This window comes from Populus nigra, chromosome 2, assembly GCF_951802175.1.
Source record: "Populus nigra chromosome 2, ddPopNigr1.1, whole genome shotgun sequence".
Classification (NCBI taxonomy): domain Eukaryota; kingdom Viridiplantae; phylum Streptophyta; class Magnoliopsida; order Malpighiales; family Salicaceae; genus Populus; species Populus nigra.
Window position 1 is genome coordinate 38046216 of NC_084853.1, and position 27821 is coordinate 38074036.

Here is a 27821-nt window from a genome sequence, read left to right on the forward strand (position 1 = left end):
ATATCTTCATTCTTTTTTAATATTTTGTTTTAGTTTTTCCTTTTTTTCTTTACACTTTTTTTGAAAAAAATATTATTTTTTATTCTTTATATTTTGAATATTTATTACTCTACACTTGTCATATTTATACTATTTTTTGTTCTTATCTTTATTCTTTTTGTAATTTCTCTATTTTTTTCTTTACTCTATTTTTTTTGAAAAATTATTATATAAAACTAAAAGTAAAAGGTGTTTCATTGCAACTATCTTACACGTCTTTATTAAAATATATGATTTTCAATTTATTTTATTATACATAAGTATTGAATTTTTTATTCATAATTGTATTTTTTACTCGATGTAAAAAAAACAGTAAAAAAAACACGTTTATAATACATACACATTTATTTTTTTATTAACAATTCAAGTAGAAGCGTTGATACTTTTTTTTTCTATTTATGGGCACAGAAGGTTTTTGATTTAATTAAATGCATATGTGGACATTTTGATTTGTAATTAGGATTCTTTTTGTGAAAAAAATGCATTAAAAAGCTAGCATATTTATTTATTTGAAAACAAATTATCAAGTAAAATACATAGTATTATATATTTAGCAATTAAACCCTTCAATTTTTGTTCCCACTAACCTCTGTGCCCCAGCTAGTATCGATCGTCCTCGTAGCCACAAGCAGCAACTTGGGGTGCTGCCTCAAGTAAGTTTGGAAGATTTTTAGGACCAATATTTTCTGATAAAACTCCTTTGAATCGCCGAATATTCTTATTTGCTCCTTGTATGATAAACCACCTTGTTCATCAAAGAAGAAGAAAGGGTGTGATCGATCGATGATGGTTGCAAGAGAAGAGAAGGAACTGCTATATAATAAGGATTACCATGAACTGGAGTGAGACGTTTTGCTTGATTTCCGGTCATCGGGACATGAACCATAAATGGCTTTTCTTCTGTGAAAAACATCCTGTTCCTCCATAAAAAGGTCCTCGACAGAGTTTAACATGTTACTAGAAGTCAAGACAATGGCTAAGTAAGAGATAACATTTGTAAGATCGATAATTGCGGTTTCTAATTTTTATTTATTATAGAAAAGACATGATAAGAAAATTCATTTAAAAAGATGTTGAGTCAAATTATCACAAACTTGCAATCCTTCGACACCTTCCACTTGAGGTTGTTTGGTAATGTGGTTGCGGGTAAAATTCGTCTGTATCCATACATATCATTGTTTGGTTAAGAAAAAAAAAGTGATTTATAATAGTGGAGGATTCATCAATTTTACAGCTATACTGCAGGTTTTGTAGAAGCAGCATTTTGCTGCTTCTCGTGAGGGAGAATCACTGAACAGTGGAGCCATACTTCTCTGTCGCACTGTTCATTAAAGTAAATAGTTTTTTGTCTTAAAAAACCAGTGCAGTTAACTGATTTCACTCGCATTATTCACGTGAACGTCAACATCAAATTTTTTTTGTTTTTTTAAATTAGTTTAAGGTGAATTAAATTTAATTGTACTATAATTTCAATTTTATTCTTGATAATATTTTATCTAATTTTATTGCACGCTCAAAAAATCATGAAAACTGTAGTTCTTATCGGATATATTTCATATGTAATGGAATTATAGATAGTTTAATGGAACAATAAAAAATATTTTATATAAAGTATTATTTATTTCATGATATAATAACAATAATTAAATCTACAATATTTAAATTAAAAACTATTAATATTAATATATATTTTTTAAAATTATTTTATAACCTCAATTTCAAAAGCATTATTAATCAAATACATTAAAACTATTTTTTGCTTAACCTTAATTTCAACCACAGTTTTAACCAAACATATATTTTTCAGATCAATCTAATATTTTTTATAAAATAACTTTTTTTAAATCACAATCACAACATCAATCAGAGTAGCCAACACTTTTAATAAGTTCCACATTTCCTCCGCACATAAATCGATGCATCATGTGGGTAAACATCAGGCTTGACCCATTGATCATGCACGCTTGGCCAAGAGCACAAAACATAATGCCAGAAAAGCTGATTTGAATATTGTGGATAGAGGAATCCCATATTTTCCTTTTGCAAACAGGCCTTTCAGAAATGGCCAGAAGCATATGACCACCATTATGCTACACAATCTCTCTCCCAGCCCTGAGCCATCGTTAACTGATAGTTGCATGCCTCGGAATCCCATGATCAATGCCGTGAGTTGCAGCAGCAGAACGGTTGTCCCAGGCACAAAAATCAGCGAAGCATCGAAGGTGAACCTGCCTTCATCGCCATCATTACTTGAAGATTGGTCTTTTTGTGTAACTTCAAAAACTGTATCTGATATTCTTAAAACCTTCAAGATTACACTTATGAATCCAAATAACCATGCATTCATTGCATTTATTCTTGCCATCCTTTGGTTATTCCACCATGCACGGATTGACAATCCAGTTTCAAGGTACTCTATTAGAGTGTAGATGACGTAACTCAGGAAAAGGGCCATGTAAATATATATGGCTGGCTCATGCACCTGCATTCACCCATTTTCAAGTTTTAGAAGGAGTAATGCTAAATTGACATGTATATGAACTAAATATTAAAGTGGGAAAAGGGAACAAAGAATGAGGATAGCTATCTTTCTCTATATGTAGAACTTAAAAAGAATAATGATTTTGACGTCGTCATTGCTAGCCTCATTTTTTAACATGAAATTGTAGGGTGTTTTTTTTAAATATTTTTTAAATTAAAAATATATTGAAATAATATTTGAAATGCAAAATAATCCGAAAATATTTTAAAAAATTAATTTAAAGATATAAAATAAAATAAAAATTAACTTTTTTAAACAATATTTTTTTATTAGAGAATAATATAAATCATATCTTCAACCTTACCTAACAGTTTAAGCTATTGGGTTGAGTTGGTTCCTTGACTTAGTATTAGAGCCTTAATGACCAAGTAATTACGAATTTGAATCTCACCACCTTTATTTATTTGATAAAAATTAAGCTCAAGGTAATGTAAGTTTGTGTAAGTTTCAAGCCTGAAAGACTTTTACTTGAGGAAGTATATTAGAAAATAATATAAATCATATCTTAAATCTTATCTAACATTTTAAATTATTAGATTGAATTAATTTTTTAATATTTTTAAAACGTAAAATTATTAAACAGTGTCACTTATAATTGGCAAAGGAGGTAAAAATATTTATCTCGGTTGCTAATCTCAAATTTGGATATGACACCATGATCACCATCTATTTTTTATATGGTTAAGAATTTGTTTGGTATTATGATAATTATTATTTTTTAAAATTTATTTTATTTAAAAGTATATTAAAATAATATTTTTTAATTTTTTAAAAAATATATATTAAAATAAAATAGCTAAACATTAATTTAAAAACAAATATATTTTTTAAAATCATTTTTACAGGACAAACGATTACAAGCGATCGTACATTAGCTGTAAAAGATAGCGGTGACTACTTTAATGACATGAAAAGTCCTTGTTGCCATGTGCATACATGTCCATAAATTGACAGGTGTCAACCGAGAGTGCAAGAAAGAACAGCTGTAAAGTGATCACTTATGTTTTTTTGCTCACCTCGGGCAGGAAACTCGAGTCGGTGATGGTACAATAAGCTGGCAACACCGCGGAGCAAAGCTCAGGAATAGAGCGTAGCCCCCAAGTAAGCAACGAGAGATACGCCAAACACTGTCTAAACTGGAGTTTGGCAGTAAGTGTGGCAATAATGGGGCTTCTTCTGCTGATCAATATTTCAAGAAAACCTGTTGCCCACCTCTTTTGCTGGGTCATCAAGATCGGTCCGCCACGAGGGGCACACCCCAAAAAGGCACGAGGATCCGGCGTGCAAAGAAGGGACCTCCAGCCCCTAGCATGGATCATCAATCCAGTGAGGACGTCTTCTGTTGCGGATCCATATTGCCAACCCACATGAGATAAAACTTGCCACCAATACCAGTCAATCAATATAAATTAATGACCAATATTACTCTTCTTCGTAAAGTTGAGAGAGAGTTTTTGCAAATTTTTATGTATAGATACGATTTTGGACGCACTTACTTTGTGCCCAACCACGAACTGGTTCCCAAATGGATCATCCTTTAGTCCACCATAGAAATATTGTGGACACTGAACAAACCCGCTTTCCCTTTCATTCTTGGAACCAAGTAACAGACACATTGCCTGGAGAAAAATCTGTGGATTGTTGACGAACATATCGCAGTCCACGTTCAACATGAATGGAGCATTTGTTATCAATCCAGAGACTCTGGTCTGTTTATCATGAAAAAACAAACAAATAAATCCTGACCATAACGGCGAGTTAATTAACAATTATAGGCTGGGATTTAAATGTAAGATGTGGACTGCCAGTACACTGAATGCAAAAACTGTGATTTTTTTTAAAGAAAAAACTTACCAATACGTTCATGGCACCTGCTTTATAGCGATGTGGATGCTTTGGCCTCTTCTCTCTTGATATGTAAATTAAATGCGGCAACGCATCTGAAAGTCCAGCCTCATTCTCCCTTATAACCTACAAAAAATTTGTCAAAAATTAGCAAGGATTGCACGTTCAAGATTTGTGAAATTTAGAATAAAAACAAAAATCATCATCAACATATGCCTCGTAATGCGTCAACCTTGATTATAGTCGGGTGGTTTTTGCGCTCTATATTCGAGAAGATGGCAAAACCACCGATTTGATCCCACTCCATGGATTTTTCGACTGCATCTTTGATTTTGGAGGCAAGCTCCTCATACTCATCCTACCAAGCATGAAAACAAAACATTTTTGTACCATTTGTAGTTAGTCCAACCACTTACATTTTGTTCTATTATCTTATCGCCACTACACACACACACACACATATAAAAACACTATTTACACCCACAAGAATTTCTAAATGGCATTCCTAGGTGCAATGCATATTAAAATTAAGCTATATACAGAAATTGATTATTGATATAATTATTGTATTTATTTTTATATACACGACATTTTTATTCCCTAAAACATTCATGTCATCTATACTTCAGTACACTTTTCAATTTGTAAATGAAGCTCAATTAATGAAGTAGATAAAGTTATGCTGGGTGGTGGGTACTCTAGCAAAAAGAGAAACAAATACTGAGAGATGAGATTAATTAATTCCCAAGTTGAAAATTACCTTCATCTTGTTGTATTCTTGCTGGAATTCCAAGGAATTACAACTGCTGGTTAAAATGAGCTCACTGGAAAAGTATCTGAAAGGAGCTCTAGTTTGAATGTTGTACTTCTTGCAAAATGGAACCCAAATCTTAGCAAACTTGGATGCTTCAACAAGAGAATAGTAGGGTATAGGGGAGCAACCATCATCCGATACATAGCAAGCTAGTTTATCTGCTGGATAGTCAACTGCCAATAAGGATATGACTGTGTTTACAGTGAGTATTGACGGTTCTAGCACCGGGTCTGCACTTGTCACAAACATATCCACAGGAGGAAGATCTTGTGCCCTAGTAAATTTTCAAAGAGAAACAAAATGACAGCAATATAGTTTAGAACCTAAGGTTTTATATTATATGCGTATGCTTGAAAGAAAGGAGTAATTAGCATGGCATGATTATAATTATATATAAATGGCATGTTGCTATGAAAAAGAGTGTTACTTTTGTGAAAGTCGTTCTGGGTATGTTTTGTATTCCACTGGATTCCATTTGCAACTGACAGTGACAACCCAGATGAACGTAAAGCATGACTCACATAGGAGAGCGAGAACCCAAGCAAATCCATGGTTGCTGAGATAGAGAAGACGATAAACGAGGAGAGATAGGAGAAGGAAGAAGATGGTAATGTCGAAGGCTCTGTGTATAGGGTATTTAAGAACAACTTTCTGGAATAATTTTGGCGGAGAGATTGCATTGGCCATTGAAGATGGAACTGGAGTTGGGATTATGGACTTGTTACACTGTGGTTTGATGAACACAGTTACACGCACATAGAATCATTCACTTCTTGATTTGGGATAAACTTATATAGATAGGATTCAGCGCTATACTGCATCAATTTTATTTTTTTAATATAAAGCAAATATTTAGCAATTACAGTGTTTTTAAAAAGATAAAGAAAATTTTAAGTGATGGACAATGTAGGTGTGTTTATAACAATCTTTTCTTCCTGGATAGTGGCTAATTTGTTTTGATAGATGGTTGCCAGGTGTTTTTTTTTATGGTTTATTTGTTATTATTATCTATAATTTTAAAAAAATTATTAGATTATTTAATTTTGAATCATGTATTAGATTTTCTTTGTTTTTTTTAAAAAAATTATTATCATCTAAATATCTTTTTTTTTTTGCTCAAAAAAATTTAATTAGTCCACATTGTAGTGCATATTAGCAATCTAGTATGCTCTATTTCTCAACTTTCTAGGTTTAAACTTTAAAAGTCTATTTAATTTTGTATTTTAAAATCATTTTTGAAAAAAAAAATTATTTTGTTTTAAAATTATTTTTTTAATATTTTCAGATTATTTTAATTTGTTAATGTCAAAAATAATTTTTAAAAAATAAAAAAAATATTATTTTAATACTTTTATAAAAAAAACACTTTAAAAAATAATCATTATCAAATTTTCAAACAACCACTCAAATGACACCATTTAAATTTGTCCCACAAGCACATTAAATATTTGGGTAAGGATTTAAATTTTTTTCTGAGTAAAATAATTCAATTATTTGGTAATCTATTTCTGTATTGTTTGAACTAAAAATATTATTAAAAATATAAATTCAAGGTTTTGATTAAAAATTAAGATTAATTACCTGAAAACATGTAAAATACTTTGATAGTTAAAATCAAAACTCATGAGTAAAATAAGTAAAAAAAATGAGAGCCAAAATATTATATAATATTTTTAATTAATAGTAAAAGAGATTATATATTAAGATAAAACAGTAACATTGGTACTTTTATGATTTGGAACTATTTAATGTAATTTTTTAATTTTAAATGAAATAAGTAACCTTCTGCTTTGAAAAACAAATCACCTTTTGAAGTAAAAGTTAATATATCTTCGAAATTATCTATAAAAATGGTCTTTCACTTTTTAAATTTAAGTGTTTTTTAAAATTCTTATAAGATATTTTTTTGACATTTTGAATTACTGTACTTTAAAACCACAACTAAAGTGTTTTTTTTTTAATTTATTATTTTAAATCACAACTACAAAAAATATTATATTATCAAACATATTCTAAAACACAAATTATTTAAAAATACATTTTATTATCAAAATAAAAAATAAAAATAAAAATATTTGTCATGATTTTTTTTTTTAAAAAATCATGTGTCAGGCAAACACATCAATCTCATAATGTTGAAAGTGCAATAATTGATGGAGTGCTTTGCTTTAGTATATGTGTGAGGCAAACCACAAACTATTTAAATTTATTTTTTAAATTGAAATAAAAAAATATTTTTTTTAAATTACAACTACAAAAATTATTATAATATTAAACATATACTAAAACACAACTATTTAAAAATACCTTTTATTATCAAATTAAAAAATAAAAATAAAAATGATTGTCATGATTTTTTTTTTTTAAAAAAAAAAACGAAGAAGAATCATGTGTCAGGCAAACACATGTATCTCATACTGTTTAAAGTGCAATAATTGATCGAGTGCCCGTGCTAAAGCAAAGTGGGTGGCAGTGATACAGAAACAATGGACATGGCTTCTGAGTTCCGAGGTAGTATTTGTACCATGATAGTGTTTTTTTTTTAAATATTTATTATAATAATATTTTTATTTACTTTATGTTAGTATATTAAAATAATATAAAAACAGGACACACTTTTATAAGTTTTTCTTGTTTTTAGTTATTTTTTAAAAGTATTTTTGGTTTTAAAAATATTAAATTAATATAGCTTAAATTTTTTAATAGTTTTAATGTGCTGATATTTAAAATAAAAAAATCTAAAATAATTTATTTTAATATATTTTCAAAATAAAAAACTATTTAAAAAAAGACTATCTAAAATTTTAGCATTATCTTCATCACTTACTATTAAAAAAAAAGATCGTGTGACTTGTTCTGTCCCCGTCCCGGGTTCGACCCTCTATGTGTATGCCTGTCATCCCCGCGGTGCCTTACCTGCTTCTGGGCTTGCAGGATGTCTAGCGGGCCGTGGGGAATAGTCGTGGTGCGCGCAAACTGTCCCAGACACCCCACGTAAATAAAAAAAAAAAAAAAAAAGAAACCATTTTGCCATGATTAACTGGGAAAAAAAATATTTAAAAGGAGAAAATCTCTGCTATATTCATTATCATGTCTCTTGACTCTTGGCTACATTGCAACTGACTCCTTACCTCTCCATTTGAAAAAAAAAGAAAAGAAACAGGAATGATTTTCCTTACTTTTAGCAAACCGACACCGTCTTTAACACAGAAAAAAGGTCAGATTCATTAAAAAAAAAAAAAACCCAGCGGAGTGGAGAGTAATGATAAGAGGAGAGAATAATAATAAAGATTAAAGAGTATGTTATTGTTCACAGGCAGAGTGATCTCAGACTCATCATCATCAGCTTCCAGAATCTTCGCCGCCGCCAGTAGAAATCCCTTCTCCATCTCCGGTTCACGCTTTCAAGTTCGTGCAATGGCCGGATCTGCGTCTCAACCTTTCAAGAAAATCCAAATCCAGAGAGACGATACAGTCAGTTAGTCAGTCTTTGTTTTTTTTTTTTTAAATATAGATTTTGGCTGTCAATCTGTTATTTCATTACAAAATGGTTGGTATTTATTGTTTGATTGGGTGATCAGACATTTGATGCATATGTTGTCGGGAAAGAAGATGCTCCTGGTATTGTTGTACTTCAAGAGTGGTGGGGTGTCGATTTCGAGATCAAGAACCATGCTGTCAAAATCTCCCAACTTGGCCCTGGATTCAAGGCCCTTATTCCAGAGTATGTACCCATAGATAAATCTCTCTCTCTCTCTCTCTCTCTCTCGCTTTACAAATGCTAGTTGAATTCAAGGGATATATTATTTGTTCAGTTTGTATCGAGGAAAGGTCGGTTTGGACGTTGCTGAAGCTCAGCATTTGATGGATGGTCTTGATTGGCAAGGTGCTGTCATGGATATCCAGGCTTCGGTTAATTGGCTCAAGACAAATGGTTCAAGCAAGGTATTAATATCGTCGTCGTCGTCGTCGTCGTCTTCCTCCCAATTCCACTTCTTGCTACAACTTATCAAAACTGCCCTTTTGGATCATTCCTTCTTTTTTTACTCTGTACTAAAAAATTAGTGACTTGGTTAATGCCCATAAAATGTTTGGTTGAAATTTTTGTCAAATTGTTGGATATAGGGTAACGTGGTCTTTCAAAAGTACGCCTAAGCGTTATGTGGTCTTGTTCACTAGTGCTATTCATGGAATTAGGATTTGTGGGCAGCGTATGTTACCTGATGGTGTGGAGAGTCATTTTGTAAACCAGTGAAGCAGCTTGTGTTACTGATATGTCTGCATGTCTAATTGAGATGGAGGTGGTATTTATACAGGAAATGAATAGATGGGTGTGTGTATGTGTGTATAATTAGGAAACAAGTAGTTGCGACTTCTTTCTTTTATGAGTACAGCGTCGGTTGATTTTTACAGAAAGTTGGCTGTTTGAACATGCCATCAAAGCTCTTCATGGATTGACGGTTATGGAAATTTGCAGTTGGAATGAATGATTTTTTTCTTTTGCTAATAATTGTAGATAGAAACAAGCTCCAGACATGTTTGAGAGGATGAAAGAGGAAGGTGTGTGTCCACATGACATTACTTTTGTTGCTCTACTTGCCTTTTGTGTTCTCAACATGGTAGTAGAGATTGGTTTGGAGTTGTTTCAGTTAAATGTTGAGTGAGTTTGGGGTGATAGTAATATTGGAGGAATTATGGGGGCTATTGATCACTTGGCAGGACAGGATTACTGGTAGAAGTAAGTGAAATTACAAAAAGAATGCCTTTTGAGCCTGCCTGGGTTTTGTGGGTACTTTTAGGCGTTTGTAAGATTTATGGAGCAGTTGAGATGGGGAATGAAGTGGGGAGGAGGCTACTTCAATTGTAGCCACACCATTGTTCGGGATGCATGGTGTTATCAAATAGTAATGCGGGTGTGGGGAAATGGGGTCTTGGTGATCGTGTGAGGAAATTAATGGTAGAGGATGGATTAGGAAACCCCCTGCCAATGGTTTGATTAATTTTGCATGGAGATGTAAGTTTAATTTTGCATTTCAGTTTATATGTTGATAGATTTTAATGATGGCATGTTGGGAGATCAGTGATCAATGATGGCAAAGTTGAAAACATAAATTGCTGATCTTGACTCTCATTTAGTATCATAGTGTTTGACAGAGAATTTGGCCCAAAACATAACAGTATGGAGGCATATAACAATAGCACATTTAGCTTAGGATTGAGGGTATGTTGAGTTGAGTCCCTATATAGTAAGTGATCCCATGATTTAATAGTTTCTGCAATAGGTTTGTTCAAGGAAATAATACACGAACTCAGGTTGGTGTCTTGGTGGGCCTTTAAACTTTGGAGGGATACTGGGGGATTTGACTTGCTCCTTCAGCTGCTCCTGTAGACTATAGCTAGAGTGGCCTAGAGAATTGAAACTGTTACTTGCACTTAGAAGAAGCTGAAACCATCAATTTTGTATGTGGAATTGTTAACCATGTTGTCATGCTTCTTTAAGCCTGCCATCTAGTGGTTTGGTTCTTTCTCAAATCTATTCTACCTTGTATAGCTAAAGTATGAGAAAAGTTAATTGGTTTAGCAAGTTCTGAAGATTGAATTAAGATGCTTAATAATCTTGTGATTCTACAATAGGCTGGAGTAACTGGATTTTGCATGGGGGGTGCTCTCTCTATTGCAAGTTCTGTTCTGGTTCCTGAGGTTGATGCTGCTGTTGCATTCTATGGTGTTCCTTCATTGCAGCTCGCTGACCCTGCTCAGGCTAAGGCACCTGTTCAGGCTCATTTTGGAGAGCTTGATAATTTTGTTGGCTTTTCAGATGTTACGGTATGCCAATTTCTTTTGAGTTTGTCAATGCTAACTAATATCTGCTTCAGTTTTCCTTTAGAGTTATCAACTTGTCCTTGCCTGTGATGTTCTTGGGTAAAACTGCTCATGGTACTTGTTGTATTCCTCTTTGGATTTATAGATTTTCAGCTTTAAATTCCTCCATGAATGAGAGTTTACTTACAGGTTCTACGTGTGGGTTGTAATCACATTCTCAAACTGCAGCGCTTGAAGGTGCACTTCAAGTAGTTGAACACGTTTAAAAGTGGGAATTGTGTCTCGGATTATTAATATTAGTACGTTTGAACTGATACCTTCAACGAATTAGCTGTTATTAATCTTCATTCTTTAAATTTGAAGAGGAAAACAGAGACTCTTCTTCAAAATAAAATATGAGGAGATACACATTTACTGAGATAAATACAACATACGAACAATGAAAGCTTGCATCTGACTCCCTCGTAATTATAATAAAGTTTGCATCTGAAAGAGGGAGCTATATCTTGTCTTTCCCAATTTTTTTCCTTTGTATTCTTTTCCTCAAGAGTGCAGTCAGGCCAAGACAATATGTTGCCTTAAATCTTATTCAGGCAATTAACAAAATTTACAAGTCAACTGAAAAAGGAAATCTATAAGCAATGGACCTTGGTTGTGTGCCCATTTTGTTGCTTGCAGTTTGTCATTGTACTTAAAATAAAATCTGTCTGACACATCTGAAGTTATCTCCTGAGAAAATCTTAAAGCATGGCCTCTGCTCTTTTTTCTTGATTTGTTTCTCTTTCATTCCTTTCATTTTTTGTTTTTGGAAAACTCTATATGCGCATCTTACAAAATGGATCACAAAGTTATGAACTACCTTGTTTAATTATTTATTAGGTTCTTAGCTTGGAAAAAAAAAACTGTCTGAGATTTAGCCATATGTTCTTCTAATATCCCCACTGAGCTCAGAGGTTAGATATGTATATATGTGTAGTAGTATAGAAATGGTTTACTGCTGAATTTACATTGTTTACAGAGCTATTTTCCTTGAAACACTCTGTTAGCCTATGGATATTGCATGCAAGATGATAGATAGATCATTGATGTATATAAATTATTACACTGATTTTTAGAGCTACATTTGATCCAGGGTACCTCCAAGAATAAAATATAAATCTACTCATGCTGTTATTAATTTTGATATTTTAGGCTGCCAAGGCTCTGGAGGAAAAGCTGAAAGCATCAGGAATTCCATATGAGGTGCACATTTATCCAGGCAATGCACATGCTTTCATGAACAGGTCTCCAGAAGGTGTGAAGAGGAGGAAGGGCATGGGGCTGCCTGATGAGGATGAAGCTTCTGCTGAGTTGGCTTGGTCCCGATTCACAACATGGATGACTCGTTACTTATCTGCATAAGTGAGTGGTGGGTTTGATATATCCATCTTGCCTGCTTGCTATCTAGCGTAAATAGCAGCTTTGTATGTTACCTAGATGTAAGTTGGAAGGTCTGGGATAAATTATGTGTGCTCCCCTCCTGTGCAAGTCTGATAATGGCACAAGTGATGTTTGTAAAGTGATTGAGTTTGTTTTTAACAGCTGCTGTTGTGATTTGGCATGACATCTTTCGCTTTCCTGTTACCCTCGTTGTTTCTTGCCTGGAATTTAAGTTTTATGGATTTCTATGTCTCTAGATCTTTTTCTCTGAACTGGACTCCCAGTATGCTCCATGCAGCAATCCTGCTTAAATCTCTTTCCGTAAGCACTGTCTCCATAAAATCCCAGAGAACACGCGGTCTATAAATTTGGTTTGTCTGTTGGTTGATTGTCATCATCCCGCACAGATACATAGATTGCCTGGACGAATAATAAAGAGTGAAACATAATGATCTGAATGGTTCTTTTTCTTCTTATTGTTCATTTTCATCGAACACGAGCTTTCTGGGTGAGTAAAATAGAAAACTGTTTCATTTTATATCTTTTATAATAAAATCGTGGATTTTCTTAAAAAAAATTATGCCAATAACACTTTTGAAGAACTCTGAAGTTGTTTCTTTCTACTTTTTTGTCAAACGCAGAAAAAGAATTCTTCGACTCTTGAATAGAGTATTCAGGAGCAGCACAGAATAAACTTGAGCTCTTGGATGGACAAGCTCTTGGAAGAGTGGGTGAAGTTTTTTATGATATTAGATATTATATAAGTAGCTGACGTGTTTGGATGGTTGAAAACTTGAAAATACTTTAAAGGCAAGATGTGTTAAACGCAGAGAAACTTATTTTTTATATTAACATGTTAAAATGATATAAAAATATTTAAAAAAAAAAAAAATATTTCAAAATAATATAAAAATATTTTAAATAATAAAAAATAAAATTTAACCCACCACTACAATTTGAGAGTATTTAGCTCTGCGGTAGCTTTTTTATTTTCAAACTCAATAATATAGTGATTGGTTATAAGTAACAGCTGTGGTTTGGCTCATGGGACCAACTAAAATAAGATTTAACTACAGGTTTTGGTGAAGCAATTTTTTCATGTTTCTCATCCTATTGTGTTTTTGTTTAGTGGAGAGTGAAATTGCACTGTTCACGTGAATAGTGAAGTCACTTTCCACTGTTCCGGCCGGACCGGGTCCGATTCAAAGCTAAATGCATTGAACCGGGTCCAACCTAGTTAAAAAAATTAATTTTTATTTTTTTAATTGTGTTTTATTTGAAAAATTAGAATGAGATTGCTTGATGACATAACATTTACAGAATTTGATCGCAATTCCAATTTTGTTTTTGTCGGGTCCGACCCAGTTAAAAAAATACAATTTTTATTTTTTTAAAATTATGTTTTATTCAAAAAATTAGAAGGAGATCGCTTGATGACGTAGCATTTGCAGAATTTGATTGCAATCCCACTTTTGTTCTTACTGGGTCCGACCCAGTTAAAAAAAATTCAATTTTTATTTTTATTTTTAATTGTGTTTTATTCGAAAAACAAGAAGGAGATCGCTTGATGACGTAGCATTTGCAGACTTTGATCGCAATCCCAATTTTGTTCTTGATAATATTTTGCATGATGTTATTGCGCGTTTAAGAAACCATGAAAAATATAGTCATTGTTGGATAGATTTCGTACGTGATGAAATTTCACATAGTTTAATAGAACAATAAAAAATATTTGATATCAATATTATTTATTTCATGATGTAATAACAGTAGTTAAATCTACAATATTTTAATTAAAAACTATCAATATATATATATATATATATATATATATTATTTTATAACCTTAATTTGAAACATATTCTTTTAACTAAACATATTAAACTACTTTTTATTTAACTTTTTTAACGATAGTTTTAATCAAACATATATTTTTTCAAACCAATCTTAACTAAAAATACTTTTTATAAAATAATTTTTTACAAACTACAACCATAACAGCTATCACAATTCTGTACGTGTACACGCAAGGCTGCAGTGCAGTTACAAATAAAGGCTTATTTGAAACTCGCAGCACTCTTTCTGTTTTTTTGCTTTTGGAAACGGAAGCGCTTTTAATAATTAAAACAACGAAGAGGCTGGATTTGTGTGCTGCCTAACATTCTTAGAGCTAAAAAAAGTTTATGTCCTAAACCCCAGCTGGTAATTATAAATGCCAGGCAGGCAGATAGGCTTCAAGAAAGGGATGGATGTTGTAGAAGCGGAGAAATCTTCCACTGGACAGCATGCTAACTTTATCAAAAATGGTCCAGGCTCGACGTATTCTTCAAATCCAAACAAAATGGACCGCGTCTTTAGAAGAAGATCTAGCAAAGTTCCTCCATCTTGCTAGTAGCTTCCTAGCTAGCTAGCTAGCTAGGATACAAGAACGATCAAGGTGGGGCAAAACGAAAAGATACAAGTGCAGAATCTCCCTCTTTCACATGTCTCCTGTCCTGTTAGCTCCTTGTCAAAGAGACGAAGATATTGGAACCCAATCCTTTTGGGCTAAATATGCATTCACAATGACTGCTTTCAACTAGTCTGGTTTCACACGTAGATTGAAATAGATCTTTGGTGTGATAATTACTTGCTTTATTGCTTGTTGGTTACACCTATTTTTTTTTTTTTGGTATGTAAGAAAATCTTAGTGATCTTTTACTGCGTTGTGTTGTGTTGTGTTGTGATGTATAGTAGTTTATATTTTTTAAAAAAATCTTAGAGCCGGTTTTAATTTGAATTTTAAATTAAATTATGTAGAAATTATATCATCATGACTTTATCAATTTGGTAGGTCTCAAAAAAAGATTAATCTAAGCCGAGCTGTTTAGACATAACCCATAATCAAGCTGAAAAATACAGAAATCTTTTAACACTAGATTGATGGCTAGTCCTGTTTGTTTTTACATTCTAAAAATGCTTTCAAAAATAATTAATTTTTTTATTTTTTTATTTATTTCAAATTAATATTTTTTTGGTGTTTTCAGATCATTTTGATGCGCTGATATTAAAAATAGTTTTTTAAAAATAAAAAAATTATTATTTTGATATATTTCTAAATAAAAAATACTTTAAAAAACAACCCCAACCATAACCACAATTCTAAACACTCGTACCATTAACAATGGACTGCGATTAACTATTCATGTAAACAAAAAACTTTATTAAGTTCTTTTTAGTTTTGATACCCCTTTTTATTTTGTAATGATATAAAATATGCAATGAGTGTTTTATAATAAAAGTAATTCTCATTCAAAAAATATCAAATTAATATTTTATCCATTCAAACACACTCGTGATCAAACAGTGCTTAAATACATTATGGTGCCATGGAAAGCATGTGTGTGAAAAACCCTCTCTCGTTGCTTGCTGTGGGTCATATTTTACAGCTAACAATTAATAATACACTTTCTTTTCTTGTTGAATTTATATATGATTAAAAATAACTATACATTATGTATGATTAAAGTATTCTCTTTATATATATATATATTTCCGTAATAGTTTTTTTTTTAATTTCAATCAAGACAAGCACCCCTATGTTACCTCTGTTGTGAAGGATAATAATAATAACAAAGAAATTTATTATAAATCCACTCTGTTCTTAGGTGAAATTTCAATTTTTCAGAAGCACAACACCCGATTTTATAACTTTGTTTTTATCAATATTATTTTTAATGCATCACAACACAATATCCCCGTGAAAAGGAGTTGCCGACGCTTTTATTTTTATTTTTTGGGTTCTTTTAAATAAAATAACAAACAAGTAGGTGACTCCAGCAATGGATATTCTTAGAAATAATTAATATCAGATTAATTATGTTTAACGTGTTAATGGACCAGTTAATTAATTCTTAAAACTAGAGCTAGAGACTATTTAATTTACTCTTTATAAAACTAGAGAGATTAATTTATAGTTGGCTCAAAAAACAAAGATTGAAAGCATTTATATATTACTTTTTTTTTTAGATTAATGTGGGTATCCGAGCCAGTTTACACGCACCTCGACTAATCTTACGGGTCCTAAAGTTAACGAACATATAAGCCTCCAGTGGTCATCATCATATGAGCAATCACATTGTTCGAACCTGAAATCACATAGAAAACAAACCTCTTAATTCCAAGTTATTACTATTAGACCCCCTCGGTTATTTATATATTACTCTTGATCAAGAGGCTGCTGGCTTGCCGGTGCCTCTATGGACGCCCTCGATTTATCTCTGGCGGTCAGGCATGCCTCCATCATTTTGAACGATGAAGAAAAGGAGGGAGACGAGGGACAATGGCTACTAGGTTTAGGTTTCCTTCTCCTTCTTGTTCTTGTTTTGTAACCAAAGAAGAACTGTGAGAACAACAAAGATTTCTGCTAAATTGGGAAACATGTTTTTCATTTTATTTTCATACTTTCTTCTTTAATGTTCTTAAATTATTACATGCTCATCTGATCAGTAGCTTTCGTTTGAATCTTCAAGGAAACCAGTTTGAACTTTGACAACGAAAGGATCATTCATTATTGTTGACTCCCCTTTCTTAAAATACGGCATACTATACAATATAATTTATTTCTTTTAATTTCTCAATAATTTTTTTTTATTATTATTAAAACAGAAGGAGTGTTGAAGCTTGAAGGTTGGTTCCTCGTTTAGAACATGAGATTAAATGTGTGAAAAGCATCTTTGTCATCTCAGGCAGATCAATTACTCTGATCTAGCTAGGGCATCATTTAAATTTTAGTTCCAAGTTCAATGGTCTGCACAGCTCATATCCAGTGACGTCTTCTTTGGTTGTTATTGTTAATATTTAATTATCATGATTTTGTGTTTTCAAACTGAAGAGTTTTATTTAATCTTCTGAAAGATGATGAAAAGTGTTAATTATGGATTGATAAAAAAAATCTAAATTTTAACATTTTCTTAGATAGAAAAATATTCAAACGAACCTTTAAAATATCATTTCTAACCATAAAATATATTTTAATCAACTAAAAACTTAAAATCAAATTAAATAACAATAATTGTTATTGGTGGCCTATTGTCAATCTAGAGTTATTTTCTTCTTTTTCAAGTGACTTTTTCTTCTTCTTTTAGAAACAATTAGGGAATGAAATACAAAATAAATGAAGTTTCATGATTGAAATGTAAAAGTAATAAAGGATCATATATATATGCGCAAGTGTATGAAACTTAAGGGACCAAATTGAACTTTCCCATGTCTTTTGATTCTTCGAACAATGTAAGTGGGAAAGGTTTTTTAATATAATTTTTGGTCCTTGATGTTTCAATTTTCATTTTGAAAACAACATAAAATTGGTGTTTAATCTGACACTGAAATATCCAACAACACGACGTCGTGCACGCGAGAGCATGGAAACCAAAACAGACTCCAAGACATGAACCATGTTATTAACATGAAGGATGAAGTAAATAAATAATTAATGACCAAAAGATTATATATATATATATATATATATTCTTTTCAAAACAAAAATGATATTGCAAAGATATTTGAAATTATAGAGACATATGTGGGAAACAAAATGCACATAAAGTAAAATGATAGCAAATGTGTTGTATCGATATTGCTGACTTGTACATCCCATCCAATTAAAATCATACACATAAACTATTTAGATGGTGGTCAGTGGTAAGAGTTTAGGACCAAAAAGTTTGCTCCTTCTGTGGTCTTAGATTCGAGCTCTGTGATTGCTCATATGATGACCACTGGAGGCTTACATGGTTGTTAACTTCAGGGCCCGTGGAATTAATCGAGGTGCACACAAACTGGCCCGCACACCCACATTAAACTAAAAAATAAATTCTTACACATAAGATTAAAATAAATAGCAAGAATTATAGTTAAAACATTTTTTTATTTTGAAAAATAAATTCACATTTCTTATATAAATATAATTTTCCCTATATATTTATTTATAAATAATAATTAAATATTTTATAGTTTGAAGTAAAAATAAAAATTGTATAGGAGAGATATACACATGCAATTTAAAATTTTCATTAAAATTTCTACAGAGATTTATTTGGATTGGACTCCTAATAAATAAAGTATATTCATTTTGGTAAGATACATAAAACAATGTGTGTGATTTTTCAAAAGGATGACCAAAGGAATTAAAAAAGTAATTCATGAAAGGGACAAGATGAAGCGTGAGCATGGACGTCATGCAAAATGTGTGCCCCATTTGTTAAAATCATCAGCACGAGCAACATTTTCTAAGTCCTATCTCCAAACCCACCTATTCTTATTGGAATAAGTTATAACAATGTAATAACTCTATTAAGAAATTAAAAAAAAATATAAAGTTTTATTTTTAGTTAATTTAATATTAAAGCATCAAATAGAAAAATTAAAAAAAAATTAAAAAACAATCCTAATCAACTCGGGCTAACCTATCAAACCTGAGTCAAGACATCGAGATAACTCCATAGAAAGAAAATTAAAAAATATTTTAAAGTTTAATTCGCAATCAACACAATGTTGAAGGATGAAATTGAAAAAAAATCAATGAAAAAAGAACAAAAAAATACCCGAGTCAACATGATTAACTCGCAAAACTCGGTCGTCGAGTGATGGGAACATGAAAACCCCATTTAAAGTAAATAAACAAAAAAAACTATGATGAAGCTCAATTCTCAAACAACTTAGAGTTAAAGGATGAAGTCAAGAAATAATTAATTAAAAAAATGACAAAAAAATAACTCGAGTCAACTCAGGTTATGAGACCGAGAAACTCCATAGAAAGCAAACTGAAACAAATTATGAAGTTTAGTACCCATTAAACTTAATGTTGAAGGATAAAATTGAAAATAAAAAACTAAGTTTGAAATAATAAAAAAAGGACTTGGCTTTTCATTGCTATATGTTAGTATGCATGAGATCTTTGTTTATTCAAATACAACTTTAAATATTCTTTTATTTACTTGGTATGCATACAAGGTTTTTGTTTTTTTTTTTTAACTCTTTTGTAAGTTTATGCTATCTTACCTTCTTATAAAATTGCATGTAATCTACACTGAATCATTGCTACCACTAAAATATCACCAATAATCTTAAAACTAAAACTCGTTTTTTCATTTGCTTATGTTTTTTTTTTCATTTTTATTTGTCATATCAAAATATAATATCTAATTGTTTATCTAGTCTATTAGTTGATTTCTTATTTATCTTTTTACATATTGCATTTTTAAAAGCCAAGTTTTAATATATGAAATGTTTATCCTACCCTTAATATATATTACTATTAAACTTACATATTTAAAAAACTAATTAGATAGTATTATTTTTACTTGAATTTATATTGAGTGTTGAAAGTAATAATAATATAACAACTTTAGTTATGAACTTACATCTGTCTAATGTGTCGACAAAGACTTAACTGTCCCTAGGATTTGGCCTACTCGATACCTAAACTGGTTCTAGTTTAAAAAATAATATAGAAAATATTAATGCGACCTAACTCAATAAAAAACTCAGGTCAACCTGTAATATAGTCAATCCAATGTAAAAAAAGGTTTATATGCATATTGAATGAGGTGGAAGTTCAAAACCTTTTGCCTTGTGTTTCATAGGTGTTTTTATACGCATGAAACACACCAACTTTTTAGAACCCACGACATATACCTCTGATGACTATAAATATAGAATAGAGAAAAGGATATCTTACCGGTCCATTTAATTTTTTTTCAGATTAATATTTAAGAATATCGATCTTCTAGCTAGCTTATACGTTAACTTAGCCTAATTAAGCACTCTGAACTAGAAGGAACTAAGTGAAATCAAAACTTATCACAGCAGGTAGGTTTCTTTTGGATTGAAATTATACCCACTAAATTGAATCATGTTTTTTTTTTAACATGGGTGTTCAGATCAGCTTGCACGTATCTCGACTAATCCCACGAGCCCTGAAGTTAACGACCATGTAAGTCTCCAGTGGCCATCATATGAGTAACCACAGAGCTCGAAACTGGAACCACAGAAAAAACAAATTTCTTAGTTTCAAGCTTTTATCACTAGGACAACAATTAAATAGTTGAATCACGTTTTAATTAGTCCCGTTAATTAAGCACTATGAATCACAGCAGGTAGGTTTCTTGTGGATTGAAATTATACCCAATAAATTGAATCACGTTTTAATTAGTCCTGTTAATGTTCATGCTCTGAACGTTACTACTTCATGAATCTTTCCTCACATCCTTTTCACTGTATAATATTTATTTAATAATTTGATTATTTTGGACTTCACTCATGCATGCATATGCAGAAGCTCGCACCTTTTTCTTTGGACCCGATCGAGCTGTCTGTATCAAATTCTTGCCCCCTTCCCTCTCCACAACCTTCTTCCACGTCCAAACACGAAACAGGCAGACAGATTCATGAACATAAATCATCATTAACAGAAAGTCATGATAATTAATATGATGTTCAAAGAAAACAAGTGAGGACTTGTCGGTCACGTGTAAATTAACTAAACTAATTCATCTTGTCTTTGATTTGTTCTTTTGGGCTTAAAAGAGTTCAAAATGAAAGTGTTTGATTTTGAAAAAAACCATGCATCACAATCATAGTAGTTGACTCCTCAATCCTCATCTCTGTTTGTTTTAATTAATTACCTAACACACATTAAATGAGACAAGAACCCTAATAAAGGAAAGAAGCTGCCATTTCTTGATTTCTATGGCTATTAGGGATTCATGCCATGTCACCCGACTCACGTCTAGGGAGAGACCGCGTATGGACGTAACTAGAAAAAGAGATGGGCTTTGGGAGCTAGAAATAACATAAACTATAAGCGGGGGTCAAAAAAATTTTTTTTTTTGATAAAAAAAATTATTTACACATATTTTTTCAATTTATTTTTATAATTAAAAAATTAAAAGTAAAAATAAAAAAAATTAGGCATACATACAATCAAATAAATTGAGAACTATGTGTGTTATAAATAAAAAGAAAAATCATAAATAATAACTAAAATTAAATTTTAAAAAGTTAAGAGACAAGTGTAAATCAAGATATTTAATCTCGCAAGAAGAGATATTTACCCGGTTGTGTTTGCTAAATCTGTTCATTAAAATAATTTTTTTATTCAATCAAATGATAGTAGAAACACAAGCACATTAAATTGATTGAATAAAATAAAATGAAAAAAAATATTATGCAAACCTATACATATTAGAAATATTATATGAAAATAAAAACTTGTTATTTTAAAAAATAAAATTTATCTATATAAAAAATAAAAAAAATAAAGATGAATCAGAAAAATCTCTTTAAAAATTAAATAAATATAAAATAACTAAAAAATAATCGTCATTTAAAAAAGGATATATAAACGAAATAAAAAGAGAATGAGTATTAGTTTAAAAATAAAAAAATATTTTAAAAAAAACATAAAAAAAAGCATTAATTAAAACAAAATTAAAAAAAAAGGTCATTCGTTGTTGGGCTTGGTGAGCCAACCAGCTGTCTGACCCATTTTGTTAGGATCCACACTAAAGGTGAGCAAAACAAAAAATGAAAAATTGATTAAACAAAAAAATAAATAATTAAAAAAATTAAATCATAAAAAAAATTGATTAAAAAATTTTAAAAAATTTATGATTAAGTTTTGGTTCTATAGGATTGAAAAAAAAACACCATCCAAACTAATCCAGTAGGGGTACTAGAAATAGAAACAATATGCTAATCTAACCCTAGCTCCTGTTCATAGCTGCCGCCCACTCTCATAGCACTCCTAAGTCCCAACCTCCCACACACTATACCCAGAGGCCAGATCGTCATCTTCTTCAGGATTACCTGAGAAGTAGAGGAAAGTTTGTGAGAATAAAAACCTAGTTCTTTCTCTGGCATTGTTTTTGTTGTTGTTACTAAACTAATGATACTCCATAAAATCACATACTAATAACAAATAATTTCATTTACCAGTGAGGTTTATGACTTTATTGAGTTACAAGAATGAGATTTATTAATTTATTTTGAATGCAGAAGATGTCAAAATGTTGTCTCTTTTTATTCCTTGCTTGGCGATGTATACTTGTTGAAGAATAAACTATGCTGATATAGTGTAGCTTAGATTGATAAATTAGAACTGAAAATAAAAAAAATATTTAAATACAAATAAAAGAGGCTTTTCCTTTCTTTTTAAATTTTAGAACAAAAAAAAGCATTTCTATCGTTTTAAAAATGTTTTAATGAGAAAATCCTTGAAAATATGATTTGATTCCAATGTTGAATAATACCCAATGTTGAATTGAATAGTCGGTGGTGGTTGTGTGGTCGATTTTCTTTTATGCCTAGTAGTCAATCTGATATTATATTGGCTTCTTTCTTTTAATTTCTAATTCATGATGTAACTGAGATGTTTTGTTAATTTAAACTTCTTGCCGGTATCAAATTGTATTTTTAGATGAGAAATTATCATGAGAATTGTGATAAAATATAACAAAAATAAATTTTTATATCAAAATTAAATTAAAAAAATATTGAAGGGCCAAATATTTATAATTTTTATAGTGCGAGGACTAAATTAAATATTTTATATGAACTTTGAAGCCTTCATCTATTTATAATGTCACTCTTACTTTGGTTCCATATCTTTTAATTTTGTTCTTAATCAATAAATATAATTTAATTGCCATTGAATTTGATAATAAAAAAATACAGATGCGCGAGAAAAGAAGAAGACCGAGGACCAAAATCTTAAACAGTAAATCCATAATAAAAACAGGAGAGAAGAGAATGAACAGCAGGGAGTTCAACGCTTGCAGGGTGAAGAATTCCGAATTCCGAATTCCGAATTCCAAATTCCCAATTCCTCTTTTTTGACTCTCTCGTCAAATAATGCAGCCCACTTCACTGGCTCTTTATTTCCACTGTTTATTCCTGTGGCAAAGTCCAAATTACTAGCAGTCTTATTAATTATAAAATGCGCAAAAAGTTCGTTCCCTAGCAATCCTGGTTAGGAATTTTCCATTTTTCTATCTCTGCATTTTAGGTTTGTATCTTTGAATGTATGTCTATCACTCTTATGATGTTTTATTTGTTTACTAGACTTGTAAAATATTCAATAAATTTAAAATTAATCGTGGTATGTGTAAGATGATCCAGACACCTCAAGTTATATATAAAAAAAATTTATAAAATGGACCCTTTTTTTGGACATGCTAATGCAAGTGTTTTCTGGTCAGCAATCCAAATTAAGATGTGGGTTTTATTATTATTACTACTAGGTGGAGTCAGTCAATATTTAATAATGTATGGACAGTCTATAGCATAAAGTATAAGGGATTCGGTCTATTGGAGGAAGACGTGGTCAACCCGGTGGATCAATGGCCGGTTCGAACCGATCCATTCCCAGTGATAAATTGTTGACTAAGGCAACCCTTTTTCACAGGAGCAAGAGGCGCCGGGCCAATAGGGGCGGTGAATTCTTGGAACGCGTCAATCTCCTCTTCTAAACTCTAAAGTCCCACGCCTTTGACGAAACCCTAAAAGAAAAACACAAGATAAAAAAAAAAAAAAAAGCGCTCCAAATCGAAAAAAGAAAAGAAAATAGAGAGAACTTTTCTTCCACTGGTCCCACATTTTAGTCACGTGGGTCCCGCTTTCAGATGGTCCCACTGACACTTGTCTCTCTGACCAAAGCCATGACTTCACCGCTCGAGGGGAGGTTATTATCTGGTGTGGGCAAATCTCATATGACCCTACCCTTTCCTCCTCTCGTCACCACCAAAACATGTGACATATCATAAATAACAACATATTTTTCTTTTCTTTTCTTTTTTTCTTTTGGAGATACAGGGTATTTATACATAGTAAATACAATCCTTGCACCTAGAATAAAACTTGCGAAATAGAAGTTATTTCTTGCGGTCCATGAATATCAATATTAATTAATATTAGTGAAATTAAAGACTACATATAAAACATGCATATAAAATATATCTTTTGATTTTATTTACTTTACCAACTTCTAATGTGTTTGAAAGTGTGATTGCGGATGTTTTTCAATATACTTTTCATTTAAAAATATATTAAAATAATATATTTTTTTAAAAAAATTATTTTTGACATCAACGTATTAAAATGATCTAAAAATACCAAAAAAATATTAATTTGAAATAAAAAATAAAAAAATTTAAAATTTTTAAAAAACACTTTTAAAATCCAGAAACAAAAATAACTTCAGTTTCGACTGTGAACCCTTTTATCACCATTCTTTTTTATTATTATTTAAATTTAGTATTCTTCATTTATTATTTTCCTGATTATTCCACAACCAACAACTTGATTGCAATATTGCATATACAAACAAAATATATAAGAGTTTCATATAAATCACACATTCGATAAGATAAGATTTATAAATATTAAATTATGATTAAAAGCTACGAAGAATGAAGGTGCATGCATATCAATTCGTATGAAAATTTAACACAGATGGATTTTATACTTGCCAAGATCCAAATCTAAAAGGCAAACATTTAACACAAGAACCACACACTTAACTGCTACTGAACACTTGTATTCGGTCTTCTTCTAAAGTCTCTAACTCCCCCCCTTTTATTGCCGAGTCCATTGCAGCGTTTAGAGACTTACACACCCTCCTCTTTCTCTCCAGGGCATTCTCTCTCTTGATTTATGGCCAAAGGAAGGGGTGTGCTCTCCATTGATTCAGATCTAATAAGCACTACTAGTGCCTTCTTTCTACACAACCCAACTGTGCTCAATTCTTTCCCTGATCAAGAGAACATCGTGAATCCCAAGTGGAAACAACTTGCTACTACTGGTAGACAAACCATGGATGCCACATCTGCTAGGTCTCCTCCTACTACTATCCAATTCCCTGTCAAACTTATAAACACCAATGACGCCCGTGATGATGATGAAGATGATGATGATGATGATTCCTCTTTGCCATCTGATAATAGACGACGGACGGTCATCGACGAGATGGACTTTTTTGCTCGCAAGAAACATGATGATGGTTATCCCATCACCAACAATAGCACTGATGATTTGAAAGACTCTGGAAGTCCTACTGGATTGGAGCTAAACGTCAACGTACGTTACTTGTACCAGAGTTTATGTCTTTAACGTTTTCTCTTTTTGCCCCCTCTAACTGCATTTATCTTGGGTTATACAGACAGGTTTGAATCTTCTTACTACTAATACTAGCAGTGACCAGTCGATGGTGGATGATGGGATATCGTCGAACATGGAAGATAAAAGAGCTAAGAGTGAGGTAAGCCAACCCCATTAAATGATGTAAAAAATGAAACTTTATACATGAAAAGCTTTGAATTTTCTTTTTTGGGTATTTCTGGTGTTGAATGTTACTGTGTTGTTGATATTTGCAGCTAGCAGTTCTCCAAGCTGAGGTAGAACGAATGAAAGTGGAGAATCTACGGTTGAAAGACATGTTAAATCAGGTTACTAGTAATTACAATGCATTGCAGATGCATTTAGTAACACTTACGCAGGACCAAAAGTCTCATCACAAGAATGAAAAACATGATGGCAAAAATAAAAATAATGGGATGGTTCCAAGGCAGTTTATGGATCTTGGTCTAGTTGCTGCTGCTGCTGCTGCTGCTGGTGACACCGATGACCTTTCTCTATCTACATCAGAAGGAGGAAGGAGCCGTGATCGATCGAGATCACCTGGAAATAATGTAGAGAATAATAATGAAGATGGGGCACTAGTGTTTGATCAAGATAAGAAGGGGTTTGCTAGGGGAGCTGATCATAGAGAGGATAGCCCAGGTCAAGGCTGGGCCTCTAATAAGGTTGCTAGACTTAACTCGGCGAAAACTATTGATCAAACGGAGGCTACAATAAGGAAGGCCCGTGTGTCTGTTCGAGCTAGATCTGAGGATGCCATGGTACAGCCGATTTGATTCAATTAGTTGCAATATTTGTTGAATTTTGATTGGATTTTGTTTAATTCAATGGAAACTTGTGGTTTGTTTAGATATCGGATGGATGTCAATGGCGGAAGTATGGACAGAAGCTGGCAAAAGGAAATCCATGTCCTCGAGCTTATTATCGGTGCACCATGGCCGCTGGTTGCCCAGTTCGAAAACAGGCATGTTTCCTGTTGTTTTCCTTAATTATATTCGGTATAATGTTGTGTTTTTATTTTTCAGAGGATTTCTGCTGCATATATAGAAGCTAGAAGAGTTTGATTAGGCAATTTTGGAAAAACACTGCCACTAAATTACAAAAGTTGTTGTTTTGATCTAAGACTTTGATCAGATTATTGAATCTTGATTCTCATATCACTCGGTCATTTTCCTTTTCCTGGTATATGTTAATCTGAACTGGGACGCTTGAACAGGTACAAAGATGTGCAGAAGATCGAACCATCCTCATAACTACATACGAGGGCAATCACAACCACCCTTTGCCTCCGGCCGCTATGGCAATGGCATCAACCACATCATCAGCCGCAAGAATGTTGTTGTCAGGCTCCATGTCAAGTGCTGATGGACTATTGGACTCAAATTTCCTTACCAGAACTCTTCTCCCATGCTCCTCTAATCTTGCTACTATATCAGCTTCAGCCCCATTCCCTACAGTTACATTGGACCTAACCCAAAATCCCAACCCTCTACAGCTCCCAAAGCAACCAACTCAATTTCAATTCCCATTTCCAAACGCACCTCAAGATCCTGCCAATGCTTCAGCTACTGCATTGCTGCCTCAGATTTTTGGACAAGCACTTTACAATCAATCAAAGTTCTCCGGCCTACAAATGTCTCAAGACATGGAACCTAATCGATTGGGCCAACAATCACAACCTGCATCCCAGCAAAATCCATTGGCTGACAGTTTGGCCGCAGCAACTGCTGCCATTGCTGCTGATCCTAACTTCACAGCAGCGCTAGCAGCAGCAATTACCTCAATAATTGGTGGTGCTCACCAAAACAACGTTAATAGTACTAATAACGCTCAGACAACAACCAGCAACAGCAACGGCAACATAACTATCAGCAACAGCAATAGCTATGGGCACAATAAAACTAGCAATTCAAGTTTTCCTGGCAATTAAAATAAAGTCTTCTTCTTCTTCTTCTTCTTTCCATTTAATTTTCTTCACCGGACGAACACAATCGATTTTTTCATATTATCGTGCACAGGCTTTGGTATTCTTTCTTATTTGAATAATAATTTGTTTCAAACATTTTCCAATTGTATGTCAATACAAAGTAAGGAGAGAGAGAGGGAGAAAAGATATTATTCAAATAATATTAAATTATCTTCATATGGTTCCCGAAACAAAAG

The 27821-nt window shown here is 32.1% G+C and overlaps 3 protein-coding genes across 3 annotated transcripts; 2 read left to right on the forward strand and 1 right to left on the reverse strand.

The window, feature by feature from the left end:
• Positions 1-1993: 1993 nt before the first annotated feature.
• Positions 1994-5982, reverse strand: LOC133682956 (cellulose synthase-like protein H1). The gene is made up of 7 exons (XM_062106485.1): positions 5668-5982; positions 5187-5514; positions 4659-4784; positions 4436-4552; positions 4074-4290; positions 3598-3959; positions 1994-2521 (listed from the first exon to the last, which is right to left on the reverse strand). The coding sequence occupies exons 1-7, from the start codon at positions 5925-5927 to the stop codon at positions 1994-1996; spliced, it is 1938 nt and encodes a 645-aa protein (XP_061962469.1). The 5' UTR covers positions 5928-5982.
• Positions 5983-8387: 2405 nt separating this feature from the next.
• Positions 8388-12738, forward strand: LOC133682697 (uncharacterized). Its single transcript, XM_062106177.1, has 5 exons — positions 8388-8714; positions 8822-8964; positions 9056-9185; positions 10875-11066; positions 12255-12738. The coding sequence occupies exons 1-5, from the start codon at positions 8541-8543 to the stop codon at positions 12462-12464; spliced, it is 849 nt and encodes a 282-aa protein (XP_061962161.1). The 5' UTR covers positions 8388-8540; the 3' UTR covers positions 12465-12738.
• Positions 12739-24940: 12202 nt separating this feature from the next.
• LOC133681705 (probable WRKY transcription factor 31) lies at positions 24941-27720 on the forward strand. Its single transcript, XM_062104813.1, has 5 exons — positions 24941-25598; positions 25681-25779; positions 25895-26419; positions 26509-26622; positions 26875-27720. Exons 1-5 carry the CDS (start codon positions 25176-25178, stop codon positions 27586-27588), a joined length of 1875 nt encoding a protein of 624 aa, XP_061960797.1. The 5' UTR covers positions 24941-25175; the 3' UTR covers positions 27589-27720.
• Positions 27721-27821: the final 101 nt, after the last annotated feature.

Coding starts and splice junctions, on each gene's coding strand:
- LOC133682956 (XM_062106485.1), bottom strand. CDS start 5,927: ATGGCCAATGCAATCTCTCCGCCAAAATTATTCCAGAAAGTTGTTCTT. Junction 5,515..5,667: donor CCAGAACGACTTTCACAAAA/GTAACACTCTTT, acceptor AAAATTTACTAG/GGCACAAGATCTTCCTCCTG. Junction 4,553..4,658: donor ACCACCCGACTATAATCAAG/GTTGACGCATTA, acceptor AATTTTTTGTAG/GTTATAAGGGAGAATGAGGC.
- LOC133681705 (XM_062104813.1), top strand. CDS start 25,176: ATGGCCAAAGGAAGGGGTGTGCTCTCCATTGATTCAGATCTAATAAGC. Junction 25,780..25,894: donor ATAAAAGAGCTAAGAGTGAG/GTAAGCCAACCC, acceptor TGATATTTGCAG/CTAGCAGTTCTCCAAGCTGA. Junction 26,420..26,508: donor CTAGATCTGAGGATGCCATG/GTACAGCCGATT, acceptor TGGTTTGTTTAG/ATATCGGATGGATGTCAATG.
- LOC133682697 (XM_062106177.1), top strand. CDS start 8,541: ATGTTATTGTTCACAGGCAGAGTGATCTCAGACTCATCATCATCAGCT. Junction 8,965..9,055: donor TTCAAGGCCCTTATTCCAGA/GTATGTACCCAT, acceptor TTATTTGTTCAG/TTTGTATCGAGGAAAGGTCG. Junction 9,186..10,874: donor AGACAAATGGTTCAAGCAAG/GTATTAATATCG, acceptor ATTCTACAATAG/GCTGGAGTAACTGGATTTTG.